Here is a 26,081-nt window from a genome sequence, read left to right as displayed (position 1 = left end):
AGAGAAGCAATCGAAGCCATGTTCACAGATCGCGATCCTAAAGAGAATGCTGTGGAACCAGCAGTCTGATGTCTTTTCCCTTTCTCTCCACCCCAAATTTCTGCAGTATCCCTACCAGTTACAGTCTGCATTTTCAAGAAATATTTCATTATAGTTATAGTGCTCTGAAGCCGATTCGTAAAATTTGCAAGGGAGTTCAAAAAAAGCAAGCTCAGCAGTATTGGGGGACTTTTAAAAATGATGACACAGCTGACCTATTGGAGACAAAGACAGTGGGAGGGCCCTCACTGGCATAAATAAATAGGAGTCTGTGTGCTCAGAACCCACAGTTCAGACCCAGAGCCGAAGTCTGAACTCCACCTTGAGGCAAAATGAGGTTCACCCTGGGATCTCTGCTGTTCATGCTACTGGTCTGCAGCCTCCCTCCAGCCCATGGTGAGAACTTTCATATACTTTGTTACTGTGCTTTGTGCAGAAATAGTCTTCAGCTGTTTCTTTCTTTTCAATTAGAATATGGGGAGCGATAGGACTGGGGGGGGGGACTACTCAACTGCTCCTAAATTTCTAAAAGTAAGGTGCTTAGAGATTTAACTCTTAGAGGCTAGAAGCAGGTATGCCGTTAAGATTCTTAACCGCAGACGGAGATACTGAAGTCCCGCGTCGACGTGGCTTCTACTTGATTTGTCTATTCCTGGTCCTTTTCCGATTCAGCTCTAGTACCCAGCTCTTGCCATGTACATCTTCTTTGCTCCACCTTTCAATTCTACCCCTTCTGACTAAACCTTTTATAGGGTTTAAAGATAATTGATCTCCACAGGTTGGCTTCCTACAGGGAATGTTTGGCATAATTTTATACGGCTAGCTCTGACGTGAACAATTGGAAGCACAACACGGGCACTGAAGTACATGCTTTCTGCAAAGAAGCAGACTTCCAAGTCCAAATGGGAAGACCATGTTTGTATAAGTAGATAAATACCTAGTTGAAGTGATAAGTTTTTATACAGCTGAAGAAAGCCGAAGCATGTGCAGAATGATATGCTCTGCCCAGGTGTAAGAAACAAATTTTGTTTTTAAAGTGCAAGGAATTGTTTTCCAGTTGTTATGTTCTTCACGTGCTATTTTTATTCTTCAAGACCTTCACCTCTCTCTTCCTCCATAAAGCTCTCCCATCGCCCTGCCAAGGTCCTCTGTTCTCATCATGCAGTTTGGCTCTTGGGTGTGAAATACAACATTCTGTGACATTTTAGTCTTTGTTCATGGGTTTCCTCCACCAAATTGTAAATGCCTTGATAGCCAGATCCCTTTTCTTTCAAATGCTTGTCAAACATGGTGGTAGACACTGGATTTAAAGAAGGTAGAATTCATTAAAATACAGGAAATAGATTACTTATGGAAGTATTTAGTACAAATCACTGGTGTTGTTGAATAAAAATAGTCTTGAATTTTAACTATTGGCCTTTGGTTGGTAATGATTTGCAACTGATACAGAGGACCAACATATTACACAAAAACAAAAGCTCTCTTCCATCGTATTTCTTTGGAGAGACAAGGGAGGAGGTGATTTGAGCATGATAAGAACCATCCTGTTACAGCTTATTATTGCTCTGGGGACACTGTAAGGAATTCATATCTTCGGTTTTTATGTGTTTGGAGCGAAGATCAGTTGACTTAACACTGTATTAATTATAACAGAGTTGTAAGTCCCCAGAGTGGTGGTTCTCAAATTTTATTATACAGACAATCACCTGAGCACCAATAGAACACTATCGCAAATTTCAATAGGTGTTGTGTTTTTAGAAAGCTGATTTTATTTTATTTTTTGTTTAAGGTTTTGGTAGAAAATGTTTGACAATAAGCCAAGACAAGCAGAAATACACAAACCAAAAGCATCTGGGTGAAAGCGTTGACTTGAAATTTTTAAATCTTCAAATGTACCATATGAAAGATTAGTAATTAAATTCAAGTTATGCATTATATGCCAAGGGATTAAAATAACTGCTTGTGTTTCCAGGTGTTCTGGAGGCCTACAATACAAACTTAAAGTGTAAATGCATCCAAGAGACTTCGGCCTTTGTCCTGGTCAACCACATTGACAAGCTTCAGGTCTTCCCTCCTGGGAATGGGTGCCCAAACAAAGAAGTCATGTAAGTTGCAGGAGAAAAAGTTACCTGTACCCCATGAAAATCAGATCAAATGTTGCCATAGAGTATTTTTTTAGTATTGTTGACATACAATGTTGCATTACTTTCAGGTATACAGCACAGTATTCTTATTCAAGAATCTCAAAGTGATTTACTTTGAGAGTTGCTTACAACTCTCAAGCTAATAATGAGACTCAGTAATATTTGTTAAATGTCTATTTTGCCTCAGCCCAGAGCTAAGTGCCTTATGCACATTCACTCATCTTATTCGTTTAAGAGCCCTATTAAGTTATGACTACTGTTATGACTCCTCTACGGATACAGAAACCGGCTTAAGAAGGTTCACTGACTGCCCTGAGGCGTACCAGTGGAAAGAGAAAGAACCAGGACTCCACCCAGGTGTTCCCCCACCAAACTTCTTTTCTTTTCCACCAAATTTGAAGTGACTGCAAAAGCAGGCACTTTGCTCCCCAGAACTTAAAGAGCAAGAAAATAAGTGTTCACAACAGTCCTTGGCCCGAACCTCTGTTTTTATGGAACTGTCCTTTAGCTTTAAGATCAACATAAAGAGTTAGGCTAAGGGGACAGTAGTGGCTGCAAGAAATTCAATAGGTATTTTCTTTTACTGAAATGTCTTTTCTGTGACCCTTCCTTTTCAGTACGTTCAGAGAAATCTGCTCATGCTTCTATCCTAGCATTTTCCAGAGCACATCAAATGAGAATTTACAAATTCATGAGAAGCTCATAGTACAGTGTCTGGCACAGTAATAAATACAGTAAATGTTCAGTAAGAGTTAGCTGGGATTAATATACATTGCTATGTTGAAATAATCAGGTTTGTGGTTCTCTCTCTCTCTTTCTTTCACTCCCACCAGAAAATAAGTTCTTTATAGACAGGGATCAGATTTGTTTCTCTACTCCCAAAGCTTTATCCCTTACCTGGCATAGAATAGAGGTACAACAGATGTTGGATTGCTACATTTAATATTTTAAATAGAGCTCATAGATCTTTTGTGTTTAACTACTTGGAACTTTGATTTCTCCTTCTTTGATCTATCTTTATGAACCAAGCTCCCACAATACCTTGAAGTATTAGGTGCAGCCTCTTGCTCAGGGTATTCCTGACTTCATTTTCATTAGCAGCCCTTCCTTTGGACTTCTTTAGACTTTAGAAATGTTTGTAAGCAGCAACTTTTGTTTGTCGCACTTTGCTGTGTGCTTTGGGTCTCTCACACTGGCTGGATTCAACTTGTAAAAAGGAAATATGGGATATTAAAAATACGTATGAAAATCTTTCATTAAAAAGGCATTACACTTTCACTAATGTCTTCACCAATGAAGGTTCTAACTAAACCACAATTATTGTCCTCAAACTCAGAGAAGTCAGTGAACACTGGGTGGTACATGCAACTGATGAATTGTTGAATACCACATCCGAAGCTAATGATGTACTATATGTTGGCTTATTGAATTTAAGTAAAAAAAAACAAAAACAAAAAACAAAAAAAAATTTAGAGATGGCAAGTCTAGCCATGACCCACTGGGGAGCAGTTCCTCTGCCTGTGTAGAAAACTGAGACTCTCTATCTCTCTCTTTTTAACTTTACTTTTTCAGTGCTCCAAGATGCATTGTTTATGCACCACACCCAGTGCTCCACACAATACGTGTGCTCCTTAATACTCACCACCAGGCTCACCTAACCCTCCACCCCCCACCCCTCCAAAACCCTCAGTTTCTTTCTCAGAGTCCACAGTCTCTCATGCTTCATCTCCCCCTCCAGTTTCTCCCAACTCACTTCTCCTCTCCGTCTTCCCATGTCCTCAGTGTTATTCCTTATGCTCCACAAGGAGGTGAAACCATATGATAATTGACTCTCTCTGCTTGACTTATTTCACTCAGCATAATCTCCTCCAGATTTGTTCATGTTGATACAAAAGTTGTGTATTCATCCTTTCTGATGGAGGCATAATATTCCATTGTATTTATGGACCATATCTTCTTTATCCATTCATCTGTTAAAGAGCAGCATCTTGGCTCTTTCCACAGTTTGGCGACTGTGGTCATTGCTGCTATGAATATTGATGTACAGATGGCCTTTCTTTTCACTATATCTGTATCTTTGGGGTAAATACCCAGTAGTGCCATTGCAGGGTCATAGGGTAGCTCTATTTTTAATGTTTAAAATTTTTATTTATTTTTTAATTTCTTTTCAGTGTTCCAGAATTCATTGTTTATGTACCGCATCCTTTAATTTCTTAAGGAATCTCCACACTGTTTTACAAAGTGGCTACACCAACTTGCATTCCTACCGACAGTATAAAAGTGTTTCCTCTTCTCCACATCCTCTCCAACACTTGTTGTTTCTCATCTTTTTAATTTTGGCCATTCTAACTGGTGTAAGGTGGTATTTCAATGTGATTTTGATTTGAATCTCCCTGATGGCTAATGATGATGAACATTTTTTCATGTGTCTGTTAGTCATTTGTATGTCTTCTTTGGAGAATTGTCTGTTCATATCTTCTGCCCATTTTTTGACATGATTATCTGTTTTATGTTTGTTGAGTTTGAGGAGTTCTGTATAGATCTTGGATATCAGCCCTTTGTACGTAGTGTCATTTGCGAATATCTTCTCGCGTTCTGTGGGTTGCCTCTTTGTTTTGTTGACTATTTCCTTTGCTGTGCAGAAGCTTTTGATCTTGATGAAGTCCCAAGTTTATTTTCGCTTTTATTTCCTCTGCCTTTGGAGACATGTATTGAAAGAGGTTGCTGTGGCCAATGGCAAAGAGGTTACTGCCTATGTTCTCTCTTTTTTTAAATTACATTTCCTCTACCATGAGTCATCTCTCACTTCTCAACCTGAGGAAGTATTGCACCCTAATTTCTTCTTTGTCAACTTCAATCATTTTGAAGTGACAAGAATTTGATTTTATATCTTCTCCCCAAATTTCTGTGTTTCTGAATTTTAATCAGATATAGGAATAAAGCTGGAAATTATGAGAAATTCATAGCAATTGGGATAAAAATCCAGATGGTCAGAAATCTATTTTCCATCATGAACTCAAAAACCAAATCAGAAGGTTCTGCCCAAGAAGCCAACAGTCCTATGACCTCAGACCTCTCTAAGATTCATTTACAAGAGTAGTTTCAAAGCTAGATGGCTGGATCCTTGCTATCTGTTATTTCCTAACTAAGGTAAATGTGAAGAAATTGCTTTGTTCAAAGTCCACCCCAAGAGAGAGCTGAGTGTCCCAGTTTGCTATCACCTGGGAACCTCATGTCTTCCAGCAAACGGAAAACATTTGACACTGCCCAGCATTTGATAACCATTCAGATCCTGCCCATGTAGAGTAGTGGCTATCTGATGGTGGGAAACATTCATTTGGATGCCGCTCTACCATTGCATTTGTTTTATAGTCTTAGACAAGTTATTTAAACTCCCTAAGCCTCAGGTTCCTCATCTGAATATAAGATCTAATAGTTCTCTAGCATAGGATTTGTGTGAACTTGAGGTAATTCATGCTATCTGCTGAGTATAGTGATTGACACATTACAAGGGCTCGATTGATATTAGCTAGTAATTATTATTGCTGCTTTTGCTGTTGTTGAATCTCTTAAAGCAGTGACAGCCTCACTAACTAGAGGTTCAACAAAATGCAGACGTCACTCTCCCACATTAAATTTCATTGAACTTTTTTACAAATAAAATTTTCTAAGAGAGTGTTTTATGGAGTTTATTTTGTTCTCCCAAGCTCAGTGGACAAATACATTTTAAAGGCATTGTGATATAGATTTCAAAGTGAGCCAACCTTGGGGTCATTTATTTGGTCTACCTCCAACTCATGGAGAGACTGTCAACAGAGCGTTAACCCCTGACACTTGAGATTCTATAAACCTCATCTATAGCTCCACTGGCTCATACACGACTTTTCTGCAGATGTTTCCCTCCTTCCTCAGACCTCACACTACAAATCACCTACCTCAGATCCTAAACTGCCCACCTCCAATTTCACTTCACCGAGGAATATTTTTATACCCAGTTCCCCTTAAGCACAGGATTGACTAAAATGTAACACTGCTTTACTTTCATTTTTGTTTCTTTTTCCCCAGAGTTTGGAAGAAGAATAAGTCGGTCGTATGCTTGAACCCTCATTCCAAATGGACACAAAAATTAATAAAAATATTACAGTAAGTGAGGCATAACAAGAGTTTCCAGATTCCAATTTGTACAGAAGGGTTTCCTTTTAATGGGTAGTCAAAATGGAGACCATTTTAAATTTATGAGAAATTCTTTTTTTTTTAATTTTTTTTTTAATTTATGAGAAATTCTTAAGACAAATATTCATTCTTCATTATTATTACTTTTCAAATGGGTGAGATTGACTTATTTCAGTAGCTCAATAAACTTAATTGGAAGCCAGTATGTACAATATTCCTTGTTTGACATCTTTAAGGGAAAGCCAATTTCTAGTAAGTCTCTAAACATGACTCTCTTGTTTTTGTTTTTATTATAGAAGAAATGCTGCTTCAACTCGACCAGCTCCAGTGCTTAGAAGAAGGATGAAGTGATATCAATATTTGTACTAAGGACACCTGTATTCCTCCCTGAACCTGCTCTGGGTTTTAGTCTTGTATTTGGATGAATCTTTCCAAGAAAAAGAACATCCCCATATAAGCAAGCATGAGAGTATATGTAAAAATAACCCTAGAGCAGCTTATGGGGCCAAGTTGGGCTTTTTGAAAAATAAGGTACCCTATATACTTGGGTTTTGCATTCTCATTCATCACAAAGGAAATTTCTTCGAGGATAGTTAGTTAGTAATAAATCACATAGGTTTCTTTTAATAGTGTTATAAAATAATAGCAATAGCAATAGTACTATTGCTTAGTGCTAAATTTTCCTAGAAAATAAGGTAACATGAATTTAAATCTCAAGTCTAAACATGTGGCTTGAGTTAGGAAGGAAATGATGGAATTCACTTCAATCATTTTATACCATAAGAAAAGCAGACTTCCATAAAAGATTTGAAACCTGCCTGAGAAACCCACGGAACTTTATGAGACAGAGGGCTCTCATAGTTGATATCTTCCATTTAAAAGCTCTGTATTGAGAGAAATGGGTTCCTACTTTTAATAGTTCTTTTATAAGATTTACTGTCATATGCAAAAACTAATAACATTTAATGATCCCCAGACTTAAATTCATAGAATATTCAGGAAAAGCATTTAAAAGCTGGTGTTCAGATGTTCTATCTTTTATACATTTGCTTTGACAAATATTTTTTACTCACATCTTTTGCACAGACTTTTATTTTCTTGTTCTCTGGTACCTGATTCTATAATGTTTCTTATTAATCTAATGCTTTTCAATAAACCTAAGTCAACATTTTACTTAATTATGAGCAACTCATTCTTAACAGAGCATTTGCTCAAATTTAGACATTCTCTGACTCATCACAATGAAAAGTAGGATTTCATCATACTGATTTTTATTTGTATGCTTGCCTTTTACAGATCTAAATTATGTGGCAGTGGGTGAGTGAAGCTGTTCCTAACATTAACACAGTGAGAAAATGCTTGACTATGAAAGTCTCTTTTCCTTGGTGTACTTGTCATTATTTCTTCCAGAAATCTTCAAACTCAACAAAACCTATTTTCATAGTCCCATTATATTGATTCTTAAAATCTCCAGTGTTTCCTTTGACAAAATTTTGCATGGGTTTGACAAACAGAAGAAGAAGATCCTTAAATCTCCATTCTTTCCTTCTCTGGATGCAGCCTGACTCTCCTTGTAGGCTAAGCTCCACTCTCCTACTGTCCCTCAGTTCCCTTGACACATGAGGGGCCCCGTTCCAACACACCCAGGTTTGAAGCTGTATCTGGCTCCGGATTTCATTTTCTCTTTTTATTTTTTATTTATTTTTATTAAATAGATTTCTTGGATGGAAGTAAAGAGAACCTATTTATCCTGTATTTTCTGTTGTCTACAATTCAGTGTTTATTTCTTTATCGCACACACACGGGGTTATAAAATGCCATCAAAACCCTGGATTCCAGCCTTTTTCAGATTTCTACTTCTAGAGGTCAGGAATCAAGGCACTCTTTAGTTTTATTTTGGTCTTCTTTGAGAATGCAGCTAGATAAATATTTAGGATCTTCAAATAGGAAATATTACCATTTCACTTAAGGAAGGTACTATTATCTTGATATCTGTTAAGAGCCCTCATTTTACAGAGGTAGAATTTGTTAGTTACACAGGGGTTAAGTAACTTGCTCAAGGCCATACAGCTACTGACAAGCCAAAATTCAAACCCAGGCAGAGTTCACACTTTTTTTTTTCAGTGCTCCAAGATGCATTGTTTATGTACCACAACCCAGGCTCCATGCAATACGTGCCCTCCTTAATACCCACCACCAAGCTCACCCATCCCCCAACCCCGTCCCCTCTAAAACCCTCAGTTTGTTTCTCAAAGTCCACAGTCTCTCATGGTTCGTGTCCCCCTCCAATTTCCCCCAATTCATCTTTCCTTTCCTTCTCCAAAGTTCATAGCAGCAATGTCCACAATTGCCAAACTGTGGAAAGAGCCAAGAGGCCCTTCAACAGATGAAGAATTCACGCTTCTAATCACCACACTACGCTGACTCTATATGGAGTAGACATCACCAGCCGTATTTTACAAAAGCAGAAGCTGAGGCAGTAAGACATTTACTTGCCCCAAATAACGTAACTAGTAAGATACAAAACCAGAATTCAAACCCAGGGCCTCCTGACTCCTTAGAAAATGGTCTTAATCATGACACTGTATTGCATAAAGTTCACTTAGCCCTAAATGTATTCCTTACCTCAGCCCTTTTGTCTACCCTCCCTTTCAGGGCCAGTCAAAGCTTGAGAAAGTTCAAGCTATTCCAGCATTGAAAGGGCAACGTGAAGACAGTCGGCAAATGCAGGATGAGAAGCAAAACAACAGGGCCAGGGGTCCTGAAACTTGGTTTTCTTGCTACACAGGTACCTGCTTCTCAAAGTCACATGGCTTTAGAGGTAGTCAGCCTAATTTGGAGCAGGGAATCTTAATCCACATTTAAAGGCAGGATGACTTGTTGAGCCAGTTGATGGAGTGTCTGAGGAAAAGAGATCTTTAGCTGATCTGAGTGGGTTTGGGTTCAGAAAGGGAGAAGAGTGGAACAGGAAGATAGACTTTAGGTAATTCATGGCTACATACATATAAATACACACATACAAATTAACTAAAATCCAAAGTAAAATAGAACTTAAGAGAAAACACAAGGTAATGCTGACCAAAGCAGGATGTTCAACTCTGGGAAATGGAATGCAGGACCTAGAAGGCCAAACTAGGTGGGGAGCTCTTAGCAATGGAATGCAGGGAGCCTCTAACAAAGTTGAGTTGAGCCTCAATTGCTCTGCTAACTCCTATCTGACTGTAGAGGCCCAAGGAGGAAAGGATTGTTTCTAAAAGGTAATCCTATTCATGAGGGCTCCCCCGCCTTATAACCCCATCTCCTAATACACTGGAGGGCAAAATTTCAACACATGAATTTTGGGGGAGATACAAACATTCAGTTCCAAGCTCTGTTCTGTTCCTATAATTTTGCCTTTTCTAGAACGTCATATAAATGGAATTATACAGTATGCAGCCTTTTTCCTGGCTACTTTAACTTTGCATAAGATTTTAATAACACAATTCATCGTGTTATTGAATGCATCAATGGTTTATTTTTCATTGTTGCTGACTCCTATTCCATTCATTGTATGGATACACCACAGGTGATTCATTCGCCAGTTGACGGACATTCGAGTTGTTTCCAGTTTCCGACTATTGTGACTCTAACTGTTTTCAACATTCACACACAAGTCTTTGTGGGAACATATGATTTTGTTTCTCTTGAGTAAATACCTAGTGAGATTGCTGGGTCAATAAGCTTCTTTATTAGAAGCTGCTAGACTGTTTTCCAAAGTGGCTCCACTACTTTGCTTTCCCACCAGCAATATATGAGAATTTCAGTTCACATCTTTGCCAGCACTTGTTATTATTAGTCTTTTAAACTTTAGATATTTTAGTAAATGTTTACTCTCTTGTGATCTTCATTTGAATGAAATGGCTAACGATGAGCAATTTTTAATGTGTGTATTCTAGATCCATACATTTAGATTAGGTACCTTACATGAAAGTCTTTCCCCCATTGAGTTACACTGGCAAAATTATCAAAAAGAAACTGACTATGAATGTAGGTTTCTACTTCCAGACTTCTGTTTCATGATCTATATGTCTACCTTCATTCCAGTACCATATGGTCTTGATTAGTGGAGCTTAATAGTAAGTCTTAAAATTCAGTAGCAGGACTCTTCCTACTTTGTTCTTTTTCAAAATTATTTTGAACCCATATCCTTTGCTGTTCCATATGAATTTTAGAATCACCTTGTCGGGGTGCCTAGGTGCTCAGTTGGTTAAGCAACTGCCTTCTGCTGAAGTCATGATCTCAGAATCCCTGGACTGAATCCCACATCAGGCTCCCAGCTCCGTGGGGAGTCTTCTTCTCCCTTTGACCTTCTACCCTCTCATGCTCTCTCTCTCTCTCTCTCTCTCTCTCAAATAAATAAATAAAACCTTAAAAAAATAAAAAAGAAGAATCACCTTGTCACCTTTCTACCTCCTCCCCCCAAATGATTTTGACTGGGATCGTATTGAGTCTTATAGATCACATTGGAGAGAATTTGCATCTTAATGATACTAAGTCTTCTAGTCATGAACACATTTATATAAAACAAATTTTTCAGAAATGTACTGTAGATGTCCACATTCAGATCCTGTAGTCCCCACAAACCATACCATGAGCTGTAACCAGTGAAGGACAGTCATATGAAGGAGTAAGACAAACAGATGGGTTCCTTATTTATCATCTATATCATTTGGGAAGTGGTCAGATGTGACTTGTAGCCTAACTTTAATTGGACAGTATTTCTCCCTCCTTCACAGAAAAGTAGTAAATCACTTAAAGCGATAAGATGGGACACCTTCTGGGGCCCCTAGGTGCCTCAGTCATTAAGCATCTGCCTTTGTTTCAGGTCATGATCCCAGGGTCCTGGGGTCAAGCCCCACATCAGGCTCCCTGCTCAGTGGGAAGCCTGTTCCTCACTTTTCCTCGTCCCCTGCTTGTGTTCCCACTCTCACTGTCTCTCTTTCTCTCTCTGTGTCAAATAAATAAATAAAATATATTTTTTAAATGCTTTAAAAAAAGATGGGACACCTTCTATTTTCCTCCACCAGATCCACAAGTCTACCCAGATCTCCTAACTTGTCAATTCCCTTCTGCTACATCAGAATAGGCTCCTTCCTCCTCCTTCCTCCATGGCCAATCCCTCTACTTGTGTTTTAAATCTCAGCCCCTCTTACCATCTCAGGAGCACAACTATCCTTTTGTTCTCTATAATCAGCCACTTCCAATTTGTTCCATCCCCATACCATTAAACATTTTTTGTCTCTCCCGTCTCAAAAACAAAAACAAACAAAAAATTCTTCCTAGTCCTCTTCTGACTATTGTCCCCCTTTTCTTTACCTCCATCACAGCCAAACATTTTGAGTTGTCTATACTCAACATCTCCATTTTTCCAGGTCTCTATGTTGTACTTTCCAGATGAGGCTTTCACTCCCTCACTATCCCTAAAACAATGAATCTTGGAACACTGAAAAAGTTAAATTAAATTAAAAGTAAATTTAAAAAATAAAATAAAATTTTTATAATGTTTTCAAAGTAAAAAAAAAAAATTATCAGTAAGGTGATCAGTGACCACTGTAGCCATATCATTCAGCTATTTCCACCAAAGTGGTATATAGTTCAGTGGCTAACAACAAAAGCATTTATTTCTTGTTCATGTGTGTTGAGTTGAGTTGAGGTTCAGCTGACAAGAAGAGTTTAGGATTGATTCAGGCTATTTATTTAGTTCAGGATTGTTCCATATGTCTCTTATTTGGGAGGACCAGTTGATACTCAGGTTCTCTGAACTCATATTCTTTTCATGGTGATGGCAGATGCAGAAGGCAGGTGAGCACAAATATGTTATGCCTCCGTGGTTGAGGCTCAGAATTATCAACCACTTTCTTCCACTCATCTTTTACTGGCCAAGGCAATATGTCCTTGCCCAATATCAGTAGGGCAGAAAGTTTATTTCACCATTAGTGGAACTGCAAAACCATATGACAAAGGTTAATACAGGGAGGGGTAAAGAACTGGGAACAATATTAAATCTGCCACAGCTGGCAAGTACAATGATCAGAGTTTCATACTCATCTGGTGGAACTCAATTTTTCAGGAAAGAAGGACTAGTGGATTTATAGTCTCTCCCCTTGTCACTGAGAACAACAAACTTCTGGATTTCCTTCGACATTTCTGGCCACTCCTTCTGTCTTATTTTCAGGCTCAGCCTTCTCTCTCTAGCCACTCAATAACAGAGAAGGTGACTTTGTTCCTCTTTTATCACCATATATTTTCTCTCCAAGAGATATCTAAGAACAAATTTTTATTACCATGTAAATACTAATGACTCCCTATTTTTCATCCCTGGCTCTCCTCTGAATTTCATTCCATTCTACCCAAATGACTCTGCTAATCTCCAGTTTGTATCTTGCAAAGGTGCCTCAAAAACCCAATGTCAAGGGCCAAGATTCATGGTTCAATTCCAGCACTACCTACCTCAATAAGCGCTCCACAATTGTCTAAATGTGCAAGATGCAAAACTAGGACTCATTTAAGAACTTATTTTCAGTCACTACTAGCTCCATATCCAATCCATAACAAAACACTCTTGACCTATTTCTGTAAATATTCCCCTAATCTGTCCACACCCTCCATTTTTACCAGTACCTTATGCCAAAATGCCATCAATTCTCACCTGAGCCAATTAAATAACTTAAAGTTGTGTGTATCCTCCACCCCCTTTGATACTTCTCTATAATGTGCTAAGGTGATCCTTACAATATGCATATCAGATGATGTCACTCCTGTTTCATTTCTAAGTTCAGGGGTCACTTCCCAGAAAAGTTTTTCACGTCCCTGCAGCCTTGGTCAGATCTTTTGTGATCTGCTCTCATAGCATATCTCTTTTCCTTAAGAACATTTACCTTAGTCACTAATAATACATTGTTAGTGAGACATAAATATACATCTCCCCATTAAGCTACAAACTCCACGTGATCAAGAACTATGTTTGGTTTTGCGCAGATATATATCCTTAGCATCAATTATGGCCTGCAACATAGTAGGAGTTTAAGAAATATTTGTGAGGGGTGCCTGGGTGGCTCAGTGGAGGTCGCCTGGGTGGCTCAGTGGGTTAAGCCTCTGCCTTCGGCTCAGGTCATGATCCCAGGGTCCTGGGATCAATCCCCGAATCGGGCTCTCTGCTCAGCGGAGAGCCTGTTTCCCTTTCTCTCTCTCTGCCTGCCTCTCTGCCTACTTGTGATCTCTGACTGTCAAATAAATAAATAAAAATCTTTATAAAAAAATATTTGTTGAATGAATGAGTAAATGAATGAATACCTTGTAACTGTCTCATTTATTATTATTTATAATACTACAAGAATAACTTTTCACATGTTCATCCTATTTCTCTAACTGGATTATTAATTTCTTGGAGACAGTGAATCCAATTTTTATTTCTTTGCCTCTCAGATAGCATCCCAGATATTAAGTAAGCACCTTTTGTGCCAAACAAAGAGCATCTTTTATAGCACATATTTTTTTTGGAATGTTTAGGAAATAATTTTTTACCATATTACCTAGAACATGACTAGGAAAAAGGAGGATCTAACCACATTTGTAACCACCATTGTGCATCTGAACAGATTTAAAACAATTGGTAATTGTCATTGAAATTAAACATAATTGTGTAATATTAAGATCTTCCAGCTAAATTCTTATTAAATTATTAAATTTTGAATAACAAAACTATATCATGATATTAGAGCACTAGTATATTTCTAGGATACCACTGGAAAAAGCAAAATTAATAATGAATACATTCTCACTCTAAATTTAAGATGACATATTTATTAAATTCTTTTTTTAATTAAATTTATTTATTTTCAGCATAACAGTATTCATTATTTTTTCACCACACCCAGTGCTCCATGCAATACCCACCACCTGGTTCCCCAACCTCCCACCCCACCCCCCGCCACTTCAAACCTCTCAGATTGTTTTTCAGAGTCCATAGTCTCTCATGGTTCATATTTATTAAATTCTTATTTGCTGTATCATTTAGGATCCCATTAGGAAACCAAAATGCTCAGCTGGAACCTGAAGAGAATGCAATGAACTATTTCAGCGGTGTAGACAGGATTAAAGGAATCAATAAGGAATTTGGGGCATCCAGGACCAGTATCCACCCTGTCTTTAACTCCACTCTAAACCAAGAGGTGGGAAGGAGAAGGAGGAAGAAAAGGAAGTGGTATTATGGAAGGCTTTTTGGAGCGCTGCAGCTTGGAAGCTAGATTGCCTGACAAAAACCACAAGCATGAAGGGATCAGTCGCAAGAACTGAGCATAAACAAGGAGTGGAAGAATAAGTTCTTCTACCTCTGTTTCCTCCCATCCTCCAATCTTCTCTTCATATCACATACCCTCATTGACCAAGCACATCCAGCAGTGGTCAAATGAGGAAAGCAAGGTTCAGAGAGAATAAAAAGTTAGCCCAGATACACACAGCTACTAAATATCAGTACTGTTATTTGAATCCTAGCAGGTAGACTCTAAATACCATAATCTCATTTATTATTTTACATGTGCAATGGAGGACTGTCTCAATTACAATTTATTAAAAGAAAATTTACTGAAGCCTATACATATATACCTTCATCATATATTCTGTTATAGAAAATAATTGCTCATTCTTATGTTAGATACCAATTTGACTTACAACCATTCTTTCTTTAATCTGAATGATAGTCTCTTCTTTGAAATATGAAAAATAAATAAATAAATATCTTATATTTTTAAATATAGAGGGCTAGAAGACTTAGCACCCCCTATTAAGTAAGTAATGGACTAACATCCTTCTCTCTCAAAGGTGGGTGCTGAAGAGGGCCACCTCTCCATCATTGCCTCCTTGGCCTCAACCTTTCTGTTTATCTCTGGGCAAGGCTCCCAGCAAAGCCTCCACCTCCATCTCTGAAACAGCCTCTGGTCTGGAGGCCCTTCTGTTTCTTGTCCACTCCTGAACAATTCCCTTCCCACCAATCCAGAATCTAGCCTAGGACACTCTGAGAGTACTTGAGTAACTTTACAGTGTTCTGTAGCTCTTTCAAAGAGATTCTTCAGCATCACCTGATGGTTATCCCCCAAAATACCATGACCAGATTGAATACAGTCCATGAGAGAGGAGACATTAACTCGACACAAATTCCATGCTTCCTTCTCCATTCAGATTGTGACCCTTAAGAGTATCTCCCAGAAACAACAAAGATAGGCATCTGCCAGGGATCAAAGACATGGTCCTCCAAAAAGCAACATCAGCATCATTTGAAAGCATGTTAGAAATGCAGAATCTGAATCAGAACCTTCATTTTAACAAGGCTCCCAGATGATTTGCATGCAGCTAATGCTGAGAGGCTCTTTTGCATTTCTTCCTGTCTACTCACTGCAGAAAGACAATGTAATCAAATTTGAGGGCTGAACCATAACACCCCCAAGCTAGGTCTGCAACCAGGATAAGAAGAATGAAAAGAGGAAAAGGCAGATGATCTTGGATCAAAATTTGTCCTACTAGTGATTAACTGAAATTAAATTAAATTCTGAATCTCACTAGTCTAACTTTTCAGATGAAAATAATATCTACCCTTTGGGGAACTAAGAATAAAAACATTTTCAGATCAGCTATATGTAACCTGGGATCATTTCTGGGATTCGCAAATTCCAGGAAGTTGGGATTATTCTCCCATTTAGAATGTTATCCCACTAGCCTCCTACAAATAATCATGTTCAATGTTTTGAGTTTAAGTCTCTGCTGGCATCCAGTGGCAGATGGTGAAATGTGGCAACATCAAACTCCCCAAACATGGGAATTTAGTGTTCTCTAGAACTGATCCAGGAAGATAGGGCCTAATACTAGCATAGGACTCATCATATTACCTCCAAAATAGACACTAAAGGGAGAAATAGAAAGAATGTGCTTAGAAGTCCAGTATCAGCAGAGAAATGGTGCATATTTGGACTTACTGATCTGAGCAAGATAATATATAACAGGTCATTAGTTTCCAGGTGCTAAGCTGAAAAATATGTACTCAGTGTTCTAATCTACAAATTTCAAATTAGAAGTAAAATAATTGCTGAGAGTTCAGCGAAGTTGAGACCCAGTAATAAGACTTCATCTAGATAAAAAGCTTCCTCACAGCAAAGGAAACAATCAACAAAACTAAAAGGCAACCTTTGGAGTGGGAGAAAATATTTGCAAATGACATATCTGATAAAGAGTTAGCATACAAAATATATAGAGAACTTATCAAACTCAACACCCAAAAAACAAACAATCCAGTTTAAAAGGGGGCAGAAAGGATGAATAGACATTTTCTAAAGAAAACATACAAATGACAAACAGACATATGAAAAGATGCTCAACATCACTCATCATCAGGGAAATGCAAATCAAAACTACAATGAGATAGCACTTCACACCAGTCACTTGGCTAAAATGAGTGACACTTTAAATGATGTTGGCAAGGATGTGGAGAAAGGGGAACCTTCTTACACTGTTGGTGGGCATGCAAACTGGTGCAACTACTCTGGAAAACAGTACAGGGGTCCCTCAAAAAGTTAAAAATAGAACGACTCTGCAATCCAGCAATCGCACTACTGGGTACTTACCCAAAGGACACAAAAATACTAATTTGAGGGAGGAAAGGCAAGATGGCAGAGGAGTAGGTGACTGAAATGACAGCAGGTTGGTTATCAAACCATTCCTACACCTACAAACTCAATAGGAGATCGAAGGGAAAAAGAACAGCAATTATAGGAACAGAAAATCAACCACTTTCTGAAAGGTGAACTTTCAGAGCAGAGAACTGAATCCAAAGTGATGGGAAGATAGACCATGGAGGAGAGAGGAGGAGACTGTTCCCAGCAAGTGGCGGAGCAGTGGAGCACAAAATCTGAAATCAGAAGTCTGCTCCATTGAGGGATATTGCTCCAGAGGCTAATCATGGGTGGAGCCCTCTCAGGGACAGGTAGTCTCAGGACCCACAGGGTCACTGAAAGATCAAGGGTGTCTGAGTGCGGCAGAGATCCCAGGTAACAGAACAGGGAAGCCGACTCCAGAGACAGAGCCGAGGAGTGAGCCATTAGCTCGGGGTTATCTTAAACTGTGATCTGCGGCACAGTCAGACCACTACTCTTTGAGCAGGGACCCCACAAGTGGTAGATCCAGGAAGAATCACCTTCCTCCTCTGGAGGCAGGAATCTGCTGTGTTTGGAGACTCCAAATGGACTGTGCACCAGAGACAGAAACAGTCAGTCACAGGTTGGCTGAGCCCAGAGTGTGGCTGGAGACCAGGGAGATGGGAGTGATTGACCCCTTTTCTCTGAGGGTACACTGAAGAGTGGGGCCTTAAGCTCTCAGCTCCTCCAGGCTGGAGATTGGGAGGCTGCCATTTTCATTCCCATTCTCCAGAGCACTACAGAAAGTGCCCAGGAAACAAAAATTCCCAAGATTGAACTCGAGCAGATTTCTTAGCCTGGCCCCTGGCAAGGGTGGTGCAATTCCCCTCGGGCAAAGACATTTGAGAATCACTACAACAGGGCCCTCCCCCAGAAGATCAGCAAGAACATCCAGCCAAGACCAAGCTCACTGATCAAGAACAGTGGAACTCCAGAGCTTGGGGAAAGCAATGCATGGAACTCATGGCTTTCACCCCATGATACTTTAGTATTGCAAAGTTAAATTAAATCTTTTAATTTTATTTTTTCTTAATATATTTTTTTAATTTTTCCTCTTTCCTCTTAATGTTTTTTAACTAGTTTATCTTAACAATACCTTTCTTTAAAAAAATCTTTTTAAACCTTCATTATTATAGTCATGTTTTATCCTTCATTGATTTTAACCTTATTTTTTGTATACATATAGGGTTTTCTTTTCCTAAAAAAGCTTGGGATACAATTTCTTCTAATAGATCAAAACATCTCCTAAATCTAGACTACTATTACTATCTACTATATCTACTATTATTACTACTACTACTATCCCCTAAATCTTGGACTACTCTCCAGCATAAGCACATTCTCTCCCTCCTCCTTTTTTTGTTTCTTCTTTATTTTTCCAACCAACTTATCTTATCAATTCCTTTTTTAGAATTCCTTTTTTTAAATTTATTTATTTTCAGAAAAACAGTATTCATTATTTTTTCACCACACCCAGTGCTCCATTCTTTTTTAAATTTTCATCTTTACAGTCATATAACATCCCTCCATCATATTTACCATTACTGATATATATATATATATATATATTTTTTTTTTTTTCTTTATTTAAAATTTTGGGAGGTAGTTTCTTCTAAGAGACCAAAATACACCCAAAGTCAAGTGGGTGGCTCTGTTCTATTCACCAGTCTAATAATATACATATAGATACATACATATATACATATATATATTTAATTTCTTCTTATGCCCTATATTCTACCCCCAATTTGAGGACTCTTCTGATTTGGTTAGCATGCATTTTTGGAGGGTCTTTGATACCCTTTTAGTATTTTATTCTCTCATTCATATACTCTTATCTGGACAAAATTACAAGGCAGAAAAGCTCACCACAAAAAAAAGAACACGGGGCAGTACTGACAGCTAGAGGCCTAATCAATACAGACATTGGTAATGTGTCAAATCTAGAGTTCAGAATGATGATTCTCAAGGTGCAAGCTGGGCTCGAAAAACACATGGAGGATATTAGAGAAACCCTGTTGGGAGAAATAAATCCCTTTCTGGAGTAATAAAAGAACTAAAATCTAACCAAGCTAAAATTAAAAAAGGTATTAATGAGGTGCAATCAAGAATGGAGGATCTTACTGCTAGGACAGATGAGGCAGAAGAGAGAATTAGTGATAAAGAAGACCAAATGATGGAGACTAAAGAAGCTGAGAAAAAGAGAGACAAACAACTACTGGACTAAGAGGGGAGAATTCGAGAGATAAGTGAAACCATAAGATGAAACAACATTAGAATAATTGGGATTCCAGAAGAAGAAGAAAGAGAGAGGGGCAGAAGGTATATTGAAGCAAATTATAATAGAGGATTTCTCTAATATGGCGAAGGGAACAAGCATCAAAATCTAGAAGGCAGAGAACACCCATCAAAGTCAATAAAAATAGGTCCACACCCCACCATCTAATTGTAAAAATTACAAGTCTTAGTGACAAAGAGAAAATCCTGAAAGCAGCTCGAGACAAGAAGTCTACAACACAAAATGGTAGAAATGTTCGATTGGCAGCAGACTTAAACACAGAAAGCTATAGAATACTCAAGAAAGAAATTGAGGAAGACACAAAGAGATGGAAAAATGTTCCATGCTCATGGATTGGAAGAACAAATGTTGTGAAAATATTGTGCTACCTAAAGCAATCCACACATTTAATGCAATCCCTATCAAAAACCATCCATTTTTTTTCAAAGAAATGGAACAAATAATTATATATATATATATATATATCCATATAATTTATATGGAACCAGAAAAGACCCCCAATAGCCAGAGGGATGTTGAAAAAGAAAGCCAAAGTTGGTGGCATCACAATTCCAGACTTCAAGCTCTAGTACAAAGCTGTCATCATGAAGACAGTATGGTACTGGCACAAAAACAGACACATAGATCAATGGAACAGAGTAAAGAGCCCAGAAATGGATCCTCAACTCTATGGCCAACTAATCTCCCACAAAGCAGGAAAGAATGTCCAATGGAAAAAAGACAGTCTTTTCAACAAATGGTGTTGGGAAAATTGGACAGCCACATACAGAAAAATGAAAGTTGACCATTTCCTTATACCACACACAAAAATAGACTCAAAATGGATGAAAGACCTCACTGTGAGACAAGATTCCATCAAAATCCTTGAGAACACAGGCAGCAACCTCTTCTACCTCAACTGCAGAAACTTCTTCCTAGAAACATCGCCAAAGGCAAGGGAAGCACGAGCAAAAATAAACTATTGGCACTTCATCAAGATCAAAAACTTTTGCACAGCAAAGGAAACAGTCAACAAAACCAAAAGACAACTGACAGAATGGGAGAGGATATTTGCAAATGACATATCAGATAAAGCGCTAGTATCCAAAATCTATAAAGAACTTAGCAAACTCAAAACCCAAAGAACAAATAATCCAACCACGAAATGGGCAGAGGACAAAAAGAGACATTTCTGCAAAGAAGACATCCAGAAGGCCAACAAACATGTGAAAAAGTGCTCAACATCACTCAGCATCAGGGAAATACAAATTAAAACCACAATGAGATACCACCTCACACCAGTCAGAATGGCTAAAATTAACAGTCAGGAAATGACAGGTGTTGGAGAGGATGCAGAGAAAGGGGAACCCTCCTACACCATTGGAAGGAATATAAGCTGGTGCTGCCACTCTGAAAAAGCATGGAGGTTCCTCAAAAGGTGAAAATAGAGCTACCCTATGATCCAGCAATCACACTACTGGGTATTTACCCTAAAGATACACATGTAGTGATCCAAAGGGGCATGTGCACCTAGATGTTTATAGCAGCAATGTCCACAATAGCCAAGCTATGGAAAGAACCTAGATGTCCCTCAACAGATGAATGGATAAAGAATATGTGGTATATATATACAATGGAGTACTATGTAGCCATCAAAAGAAATGAAATCTTGCCATTTGCAATGACATGGATGGAACTAGAGGGTATTATGCTGAGCAAAGTGAGCCAATCAGGGAAAGACAATTATCAAATGAGCTCCCTGATATGAGGAATTTGAGAGGTAAGTGGGGAGCTTGGGGGATAGGGAAGGAAAAATGAAGCAAGATCGGATCAGGAAGGAGACAAAGCATAAGAGACTCTTAGTCTCACAAAACAAACTGAAGGTTGCTGGGGGGAAGGGGGTATGGAGAGGGTTGGTTGGGTTATGGACATTGAGGAAGGTACATTATATGGTGAGTACTTTGAAGTGTGTAAGCCTGATGATTCAAAGACCTGTATCCCTGGGGCAAATAATACATTATATGTTAATACAAATAATTAATAAAAAGATTAAAAAGAAAAAATACTGATTTGAAGAGATATATGTGCCCTGATGTTTATATCAGCATTATCAACAATACTCAAATTATGGAAATAGCCCAAATGTCCATCAACTGATGAATGGATAAAGAAGGGGTGGTATATTATATTACTCAGGTATAAAAGGGAATGAAATATTGCCATTTGCAATGATGCAGATGGAGCTAGAGAGTATTATGCTAGGCAAAATAAGTCAATCAGAGAAAGACAAACACCATATGATTTCACTCATGTGTGGAATTTAAGAAACGTAACAGATGAACATGGGGTGAAAAAGAAAAACAAACCAAGAAAAAGTCTCTTAACCATAGAGAACACACTGAGGGTTACTAGAAGAGAACTGGGATGGTGTGGGGATGGCTTAAATGGGTGATGGGTATCAAGGAGGGCATATGTTGTAATGAACACTGGGTATTGTATGTAAGTAATGAATCACTAAATCCTACACCTGAAAGCAATATTACACTATATGTTAATCAACTGGAATTTAAATAAAACTTGGAAGAAAAAAACCATTTCTAACATACTTTGTAAGAAACAGCAGGTTAGTTCACTCAATTGCCTTACCTAAATCATGCTTTATGTCTATTTGTTTTACTTACATGTTCTGCCCTTTCTGTCTCCAACCTCATGAAAGTAAAAAACGAGGATAAGCAAAAAAAAAAAAAAAAAAAAGGCACACTGATTCTTTCTTATGATAAAGGAGATATTACATTTATTAAATATCCAATATCTATGTATGACCATAGATATTCCTTTTCTATCATGGTGTCCCTGATGTATTATCATGATGTCCACAAAGCCAGAAAACATTTTCTCAAAGTTTTGCCTGACATCTAGTTTTGAAGGTTGTAGTGTGCTTTATTGTTAATTATAATATATAGACTTCATGCCTAGGAGCAACTTCAAAGAATTCCTTTTTGGAAATAGCAGCATATCATTTTTAAGAATTAAAGCATATTCCCATTTTCTTATGTAAGATAACATCATATGAAGATATACTTTTCATACTTTTCACTAAAGTCAATGAGAATCTGAAAATCTCAGTTGCAACGAGGGGCATATATAGGGGTTTGTATAATAGGACTCACTATGCCACAATCATTCCAATTTGGATTCTAGTCTTTGGAGGAAATTTCCTATTTGTTAAAAGTAAAAAAAAAAAAAATTAAACCTTTTTTCATGCTCCCTTTTATTATCCAACTACCCTTAGATGATTAATGAAAGTGAGCTTTTTTCCCTAAGTACTTCTTAGAGAGACTCTTGACTGTCTGGCCTCAATAGGCCACTCTTGAAGAAGCCCACCTGGTGCCTGGGTGAAGGAAGTAGTTGTGTCCACCACCAACTGTGGTGCTGCTGTGCAAAAGACAGTTAGGGTGGTTCCACATTCTATGAACACCTGTGATTTCTGGAAATGTTGGCCAGTTCCAAACTCTACTGACTGGAAGGGGCCTTGAAGTTCCTTCTAGGTCTCCTGTCACAATGAGAAGAACCAGGAAGACTTTTTTCCTAACAAAAGCTAAAATTCCAAGGAAGATTAAAATTGAGGAAGTCTTCTCTTTTTTGGCCTCCTCAATTGTCCATGTGCTCAGGCTCTGAATTCTTGAGTCCTCAGAACAGAAAGGGAACCTCAGTGTTAGTCTATGACTAATACGATCATCCAGCCAGTTCAAAGTGAAAAATTTATGTAACTTTGGGAAAACCTTGGCCAAAATCCGAGGTTGGTTTTTGGTAATACTAAAGCCAACATACATTAACAACACAAATGCTTCTTTGTGTTCTGCAACCTTGCGACAAGCCATAGATTTTGACATCTAGCATTTACCTTCATATCCAGCCTGTGGAGTTGGTGGCAGAGTGTGGTGTCTTACCAAAGGCAAAATGACAACTTGCTTGTACAAGTTGTTGGTTTTTTTTTTTTAAGTCCTTATTTTGTATCATCTCAAAATGTGAGTGAAATCTTTGAAGCAACTTTTCTACTATCTGCTTTATTTTTCCATAATCCAGTACTTACAAGACAAAGAAAAATTTCGTCAGGATTGTACTTCATCTTGTCCATTTTTGAGACAGATATACTAAAATGAGAAACATGTGTGTCACTCTCTAGCTGTGCATTGAAAAAGCTTTCTTTTTTGGAAAAGGTTTATTATTGAAAATGAAATCACTTAGGACTTCCAAGGAAGATGGCAGAATAGGAGGATCCTGGCTCACCTCATTCCACAGACACAACTAGATAACACACATGTCAGTGTAAATAACCCAGAAGACAACCTGAAGACTAGCAGAACATACTCTCCAGAGCTAAATGTAACGAAGCAGTCATATAAAGGAGGGTAAAGAGGGTGGATATGTGCTCAGAAATGAAATGGACCCATGGGACTGCCCATGGGAGGGAGAGGTGTGTGCATGTGGAGAAGGGAGAGGAACAGACCATCTACCAGCCATTCCAATAATAGTGGACCTCAACTAGGAAGATGAATCTTTATAATACTTGACTTTGAAAACTAGAGGGGCCTGGCTTTTTGTGTTCTCACACTCAGTGGGGTTTAGCCCCTGGAACTTAAAAATAAAAAAAAAAGCAGACTTGGATCTGAGAGAAGCATGAGGGTGAGAGGAAACTGAGTCCGTGCCTTTAATAAAGAGATAGCACAACAAAGAGCCCTGTAGATATACAGCATAGAAGCAGCAGTTTGAAAAATGCCTGGGATATATAGGAAGGAGATTCACATACAATTTTCAGAGTGTGTGCTAGAGAGGCATGGATCTTTGGGAAACTTCTCCAAGAGCAAAGGAGCTGGTGGGAACCATTTCCCTCCCCAAGTCCCCAGCCTAGATACACAGACATCTGTGGGAATGAGCACAAACTCATTCTACCTAGTTTGCTAGCAATGCTCCCATCCCCATGTTTTTCTGTGGATCTGCCCCCTCCAATCCAGCCATCCTCAGCAAGAGTTTTCCCAGGCAGCTGCATGCCCCTGCCCAAAGTGGACATGTGCAGAACTCACTGGCACCACATGCTCTGCCCCCATCCTTCAACTCAGCCTTGGCAGGAGTCCATCTAAAGTGGTGCCACAAGCCTGGCAGTGTGCAAGCAACCCCAACAGGGGCCAGCACCGCTCCAAAGTGACTCCTGCACTGAGGAGAGAAGATAACCACTGAGACTGGTCTAATTTTGGCACCAGCAATGGGCTATGGGCAGACATCTGCTCTGACCACAAACACAACTCAAACTCCAGGTGGCCCTAGACAGGACATCTAAAGCACAGGACCAAAACCCTGCCTGAAAGAGGCAAAGAGAGACATTAACTGGACTAAAGGCAAAAGTGGCTCACAGTGGGGCATATGCAACAATGGGGCATATGCAACACACAAAGGAGACACCCCTGAAGTGCCAGTTTCTGGTGCACAGGGAAATTGCACTGCAGGGCACTACAGGACCCACTCCTCTCAAGAGGAGGAGATGTAGCAGATTTTTCTAACAGAAAAAGAAATAGCCACAAAGAGTTAGACAAAATAATACAGACGAATATGTCCCAAATAAAAGAACAAGACAAAATCACAGAAAGAGACCTAAGTGAAACAAATATAAGTAATATGTCTGATAGAGAATTTAAAGTAATGGACAGAATTTTCTCAGTGGACATGAGAAAAGTGTGGGACATTGCAGTGAGATCTTTTACAAAGAGAGAGAAAACATAAAAAAGATCCCATCAGGGATGAAGAACTCAGTAACAAATTAAAAGTACACTAGATGGAATAAATAGTAGACTAGAGGAAGCAGAAGAATTGATCAGACAGAGTAATGGAAGGCAGTAGAGCTGGAGAAGAGAGCAAAAAGCCAATAATAAAAGTGAAAGTAGATTAAGGGAACTCAGTGACACCATCAGGCATAATAACATTTGATTATGGGGATCCCAGAAGAGAAGGTAGAAAATTTATTTGAAGAAATAATAGCTGAAAACTCCCCCTAATATAGGATAGGAAACAGAAATCGAGATACAGGAGTTACAGAGAGGCCCCAAAAAATCAAATCAAGGAGGTCCAAACCAGGACATACAGTAATTAAAATGGCAAAAAAGTACTGATAATGAGAGAACTTAAAGCAGCAAGAGATCAACTTTGTTTTTGTTTCTCTTGCCTTAAGAGACATATCTAGTAAGAAGATGCTATGGCCAATGTCAAAGAGGTTACTGCCTGTGTTCTCCTCTATGATTTGATGGTTTATTGTTTCAAACTTTGTTCTTTAATCTATTTTGAATTTATTTTTGTGTATGGTATTTTAAAAAGTGGTTTAGTTTTATTCTTTTGCATATTGCTATTCAGTTTTCTATGGGGATGTCATCAAAATAGAAGATTTCTTCACAGTGAAGGAAACAGTCAACAAAACTAAAAGGCAACCTTTGGAGTGGGAGAAGATATTTGCAAATGACGTATCTGATAAAGAGTTAATATACAAAATATATAGAGAACTTATCAAACTCAACACCCAAAAAAACAAACAATCCAGTTTAAAAAGGGGCAGAAACACGAGTAGACATTTTTCTAAAGAAGACATACAGATGACAGACAGACACATGAAAAGATGCTCAATATCACTCATCATCAGGGAAATACAAATCAAAACTACAATGAGATAGCACCTCACAC

General features: G+C 38.4%; 1 protein-coding gene across 1 annotated transcript; it reads left to right on the top strand.

The window, feature by feature from the left end:
- Positions 1-338: 338 nt before the first annotated feature.
- CXCL13 (C-X-C motif chemokine ligand 13) lies at positions 339-7,534 on the top strand. The gene is made up of 4 exons (XM_044224085.1): positions 339-435; positions 2,012-2,144; positions 6,249-6,326; positions 6,653-7,534. Exons 1-4 carry the CDS (start codon positions 372-374, stop codon positions 6,705-6,707), a joined length of 330 nt encoding a protein of 109 aa, XP_044080020.1. The 5' UTR covers positions 339-371; the 3' UTR covers positions 6,708-7,534.
- The last annotated feature ends 18,547 nt before the right edge of the window (positions 7,535-26,081 follow it).

This window comes from Neovison vison, chromosome 11, assembly GCF_020171115.1.
Source record: "Neovison vison isolate M4711 chromosome 11, ASM_NN_V1, whole genome shotgun sequence".
Taxonomy (NCBI): domain Eukaryota; kingdom Metazoa; phylum Chordata; class Mammalia; order Carnivora; family Mustelidae; genus Neogale; species Neogale vison.
Note: the sequence above shows the minus strand (reverse complement) of the source record. Positions and strands in the feature narration are given on the sequence as shown.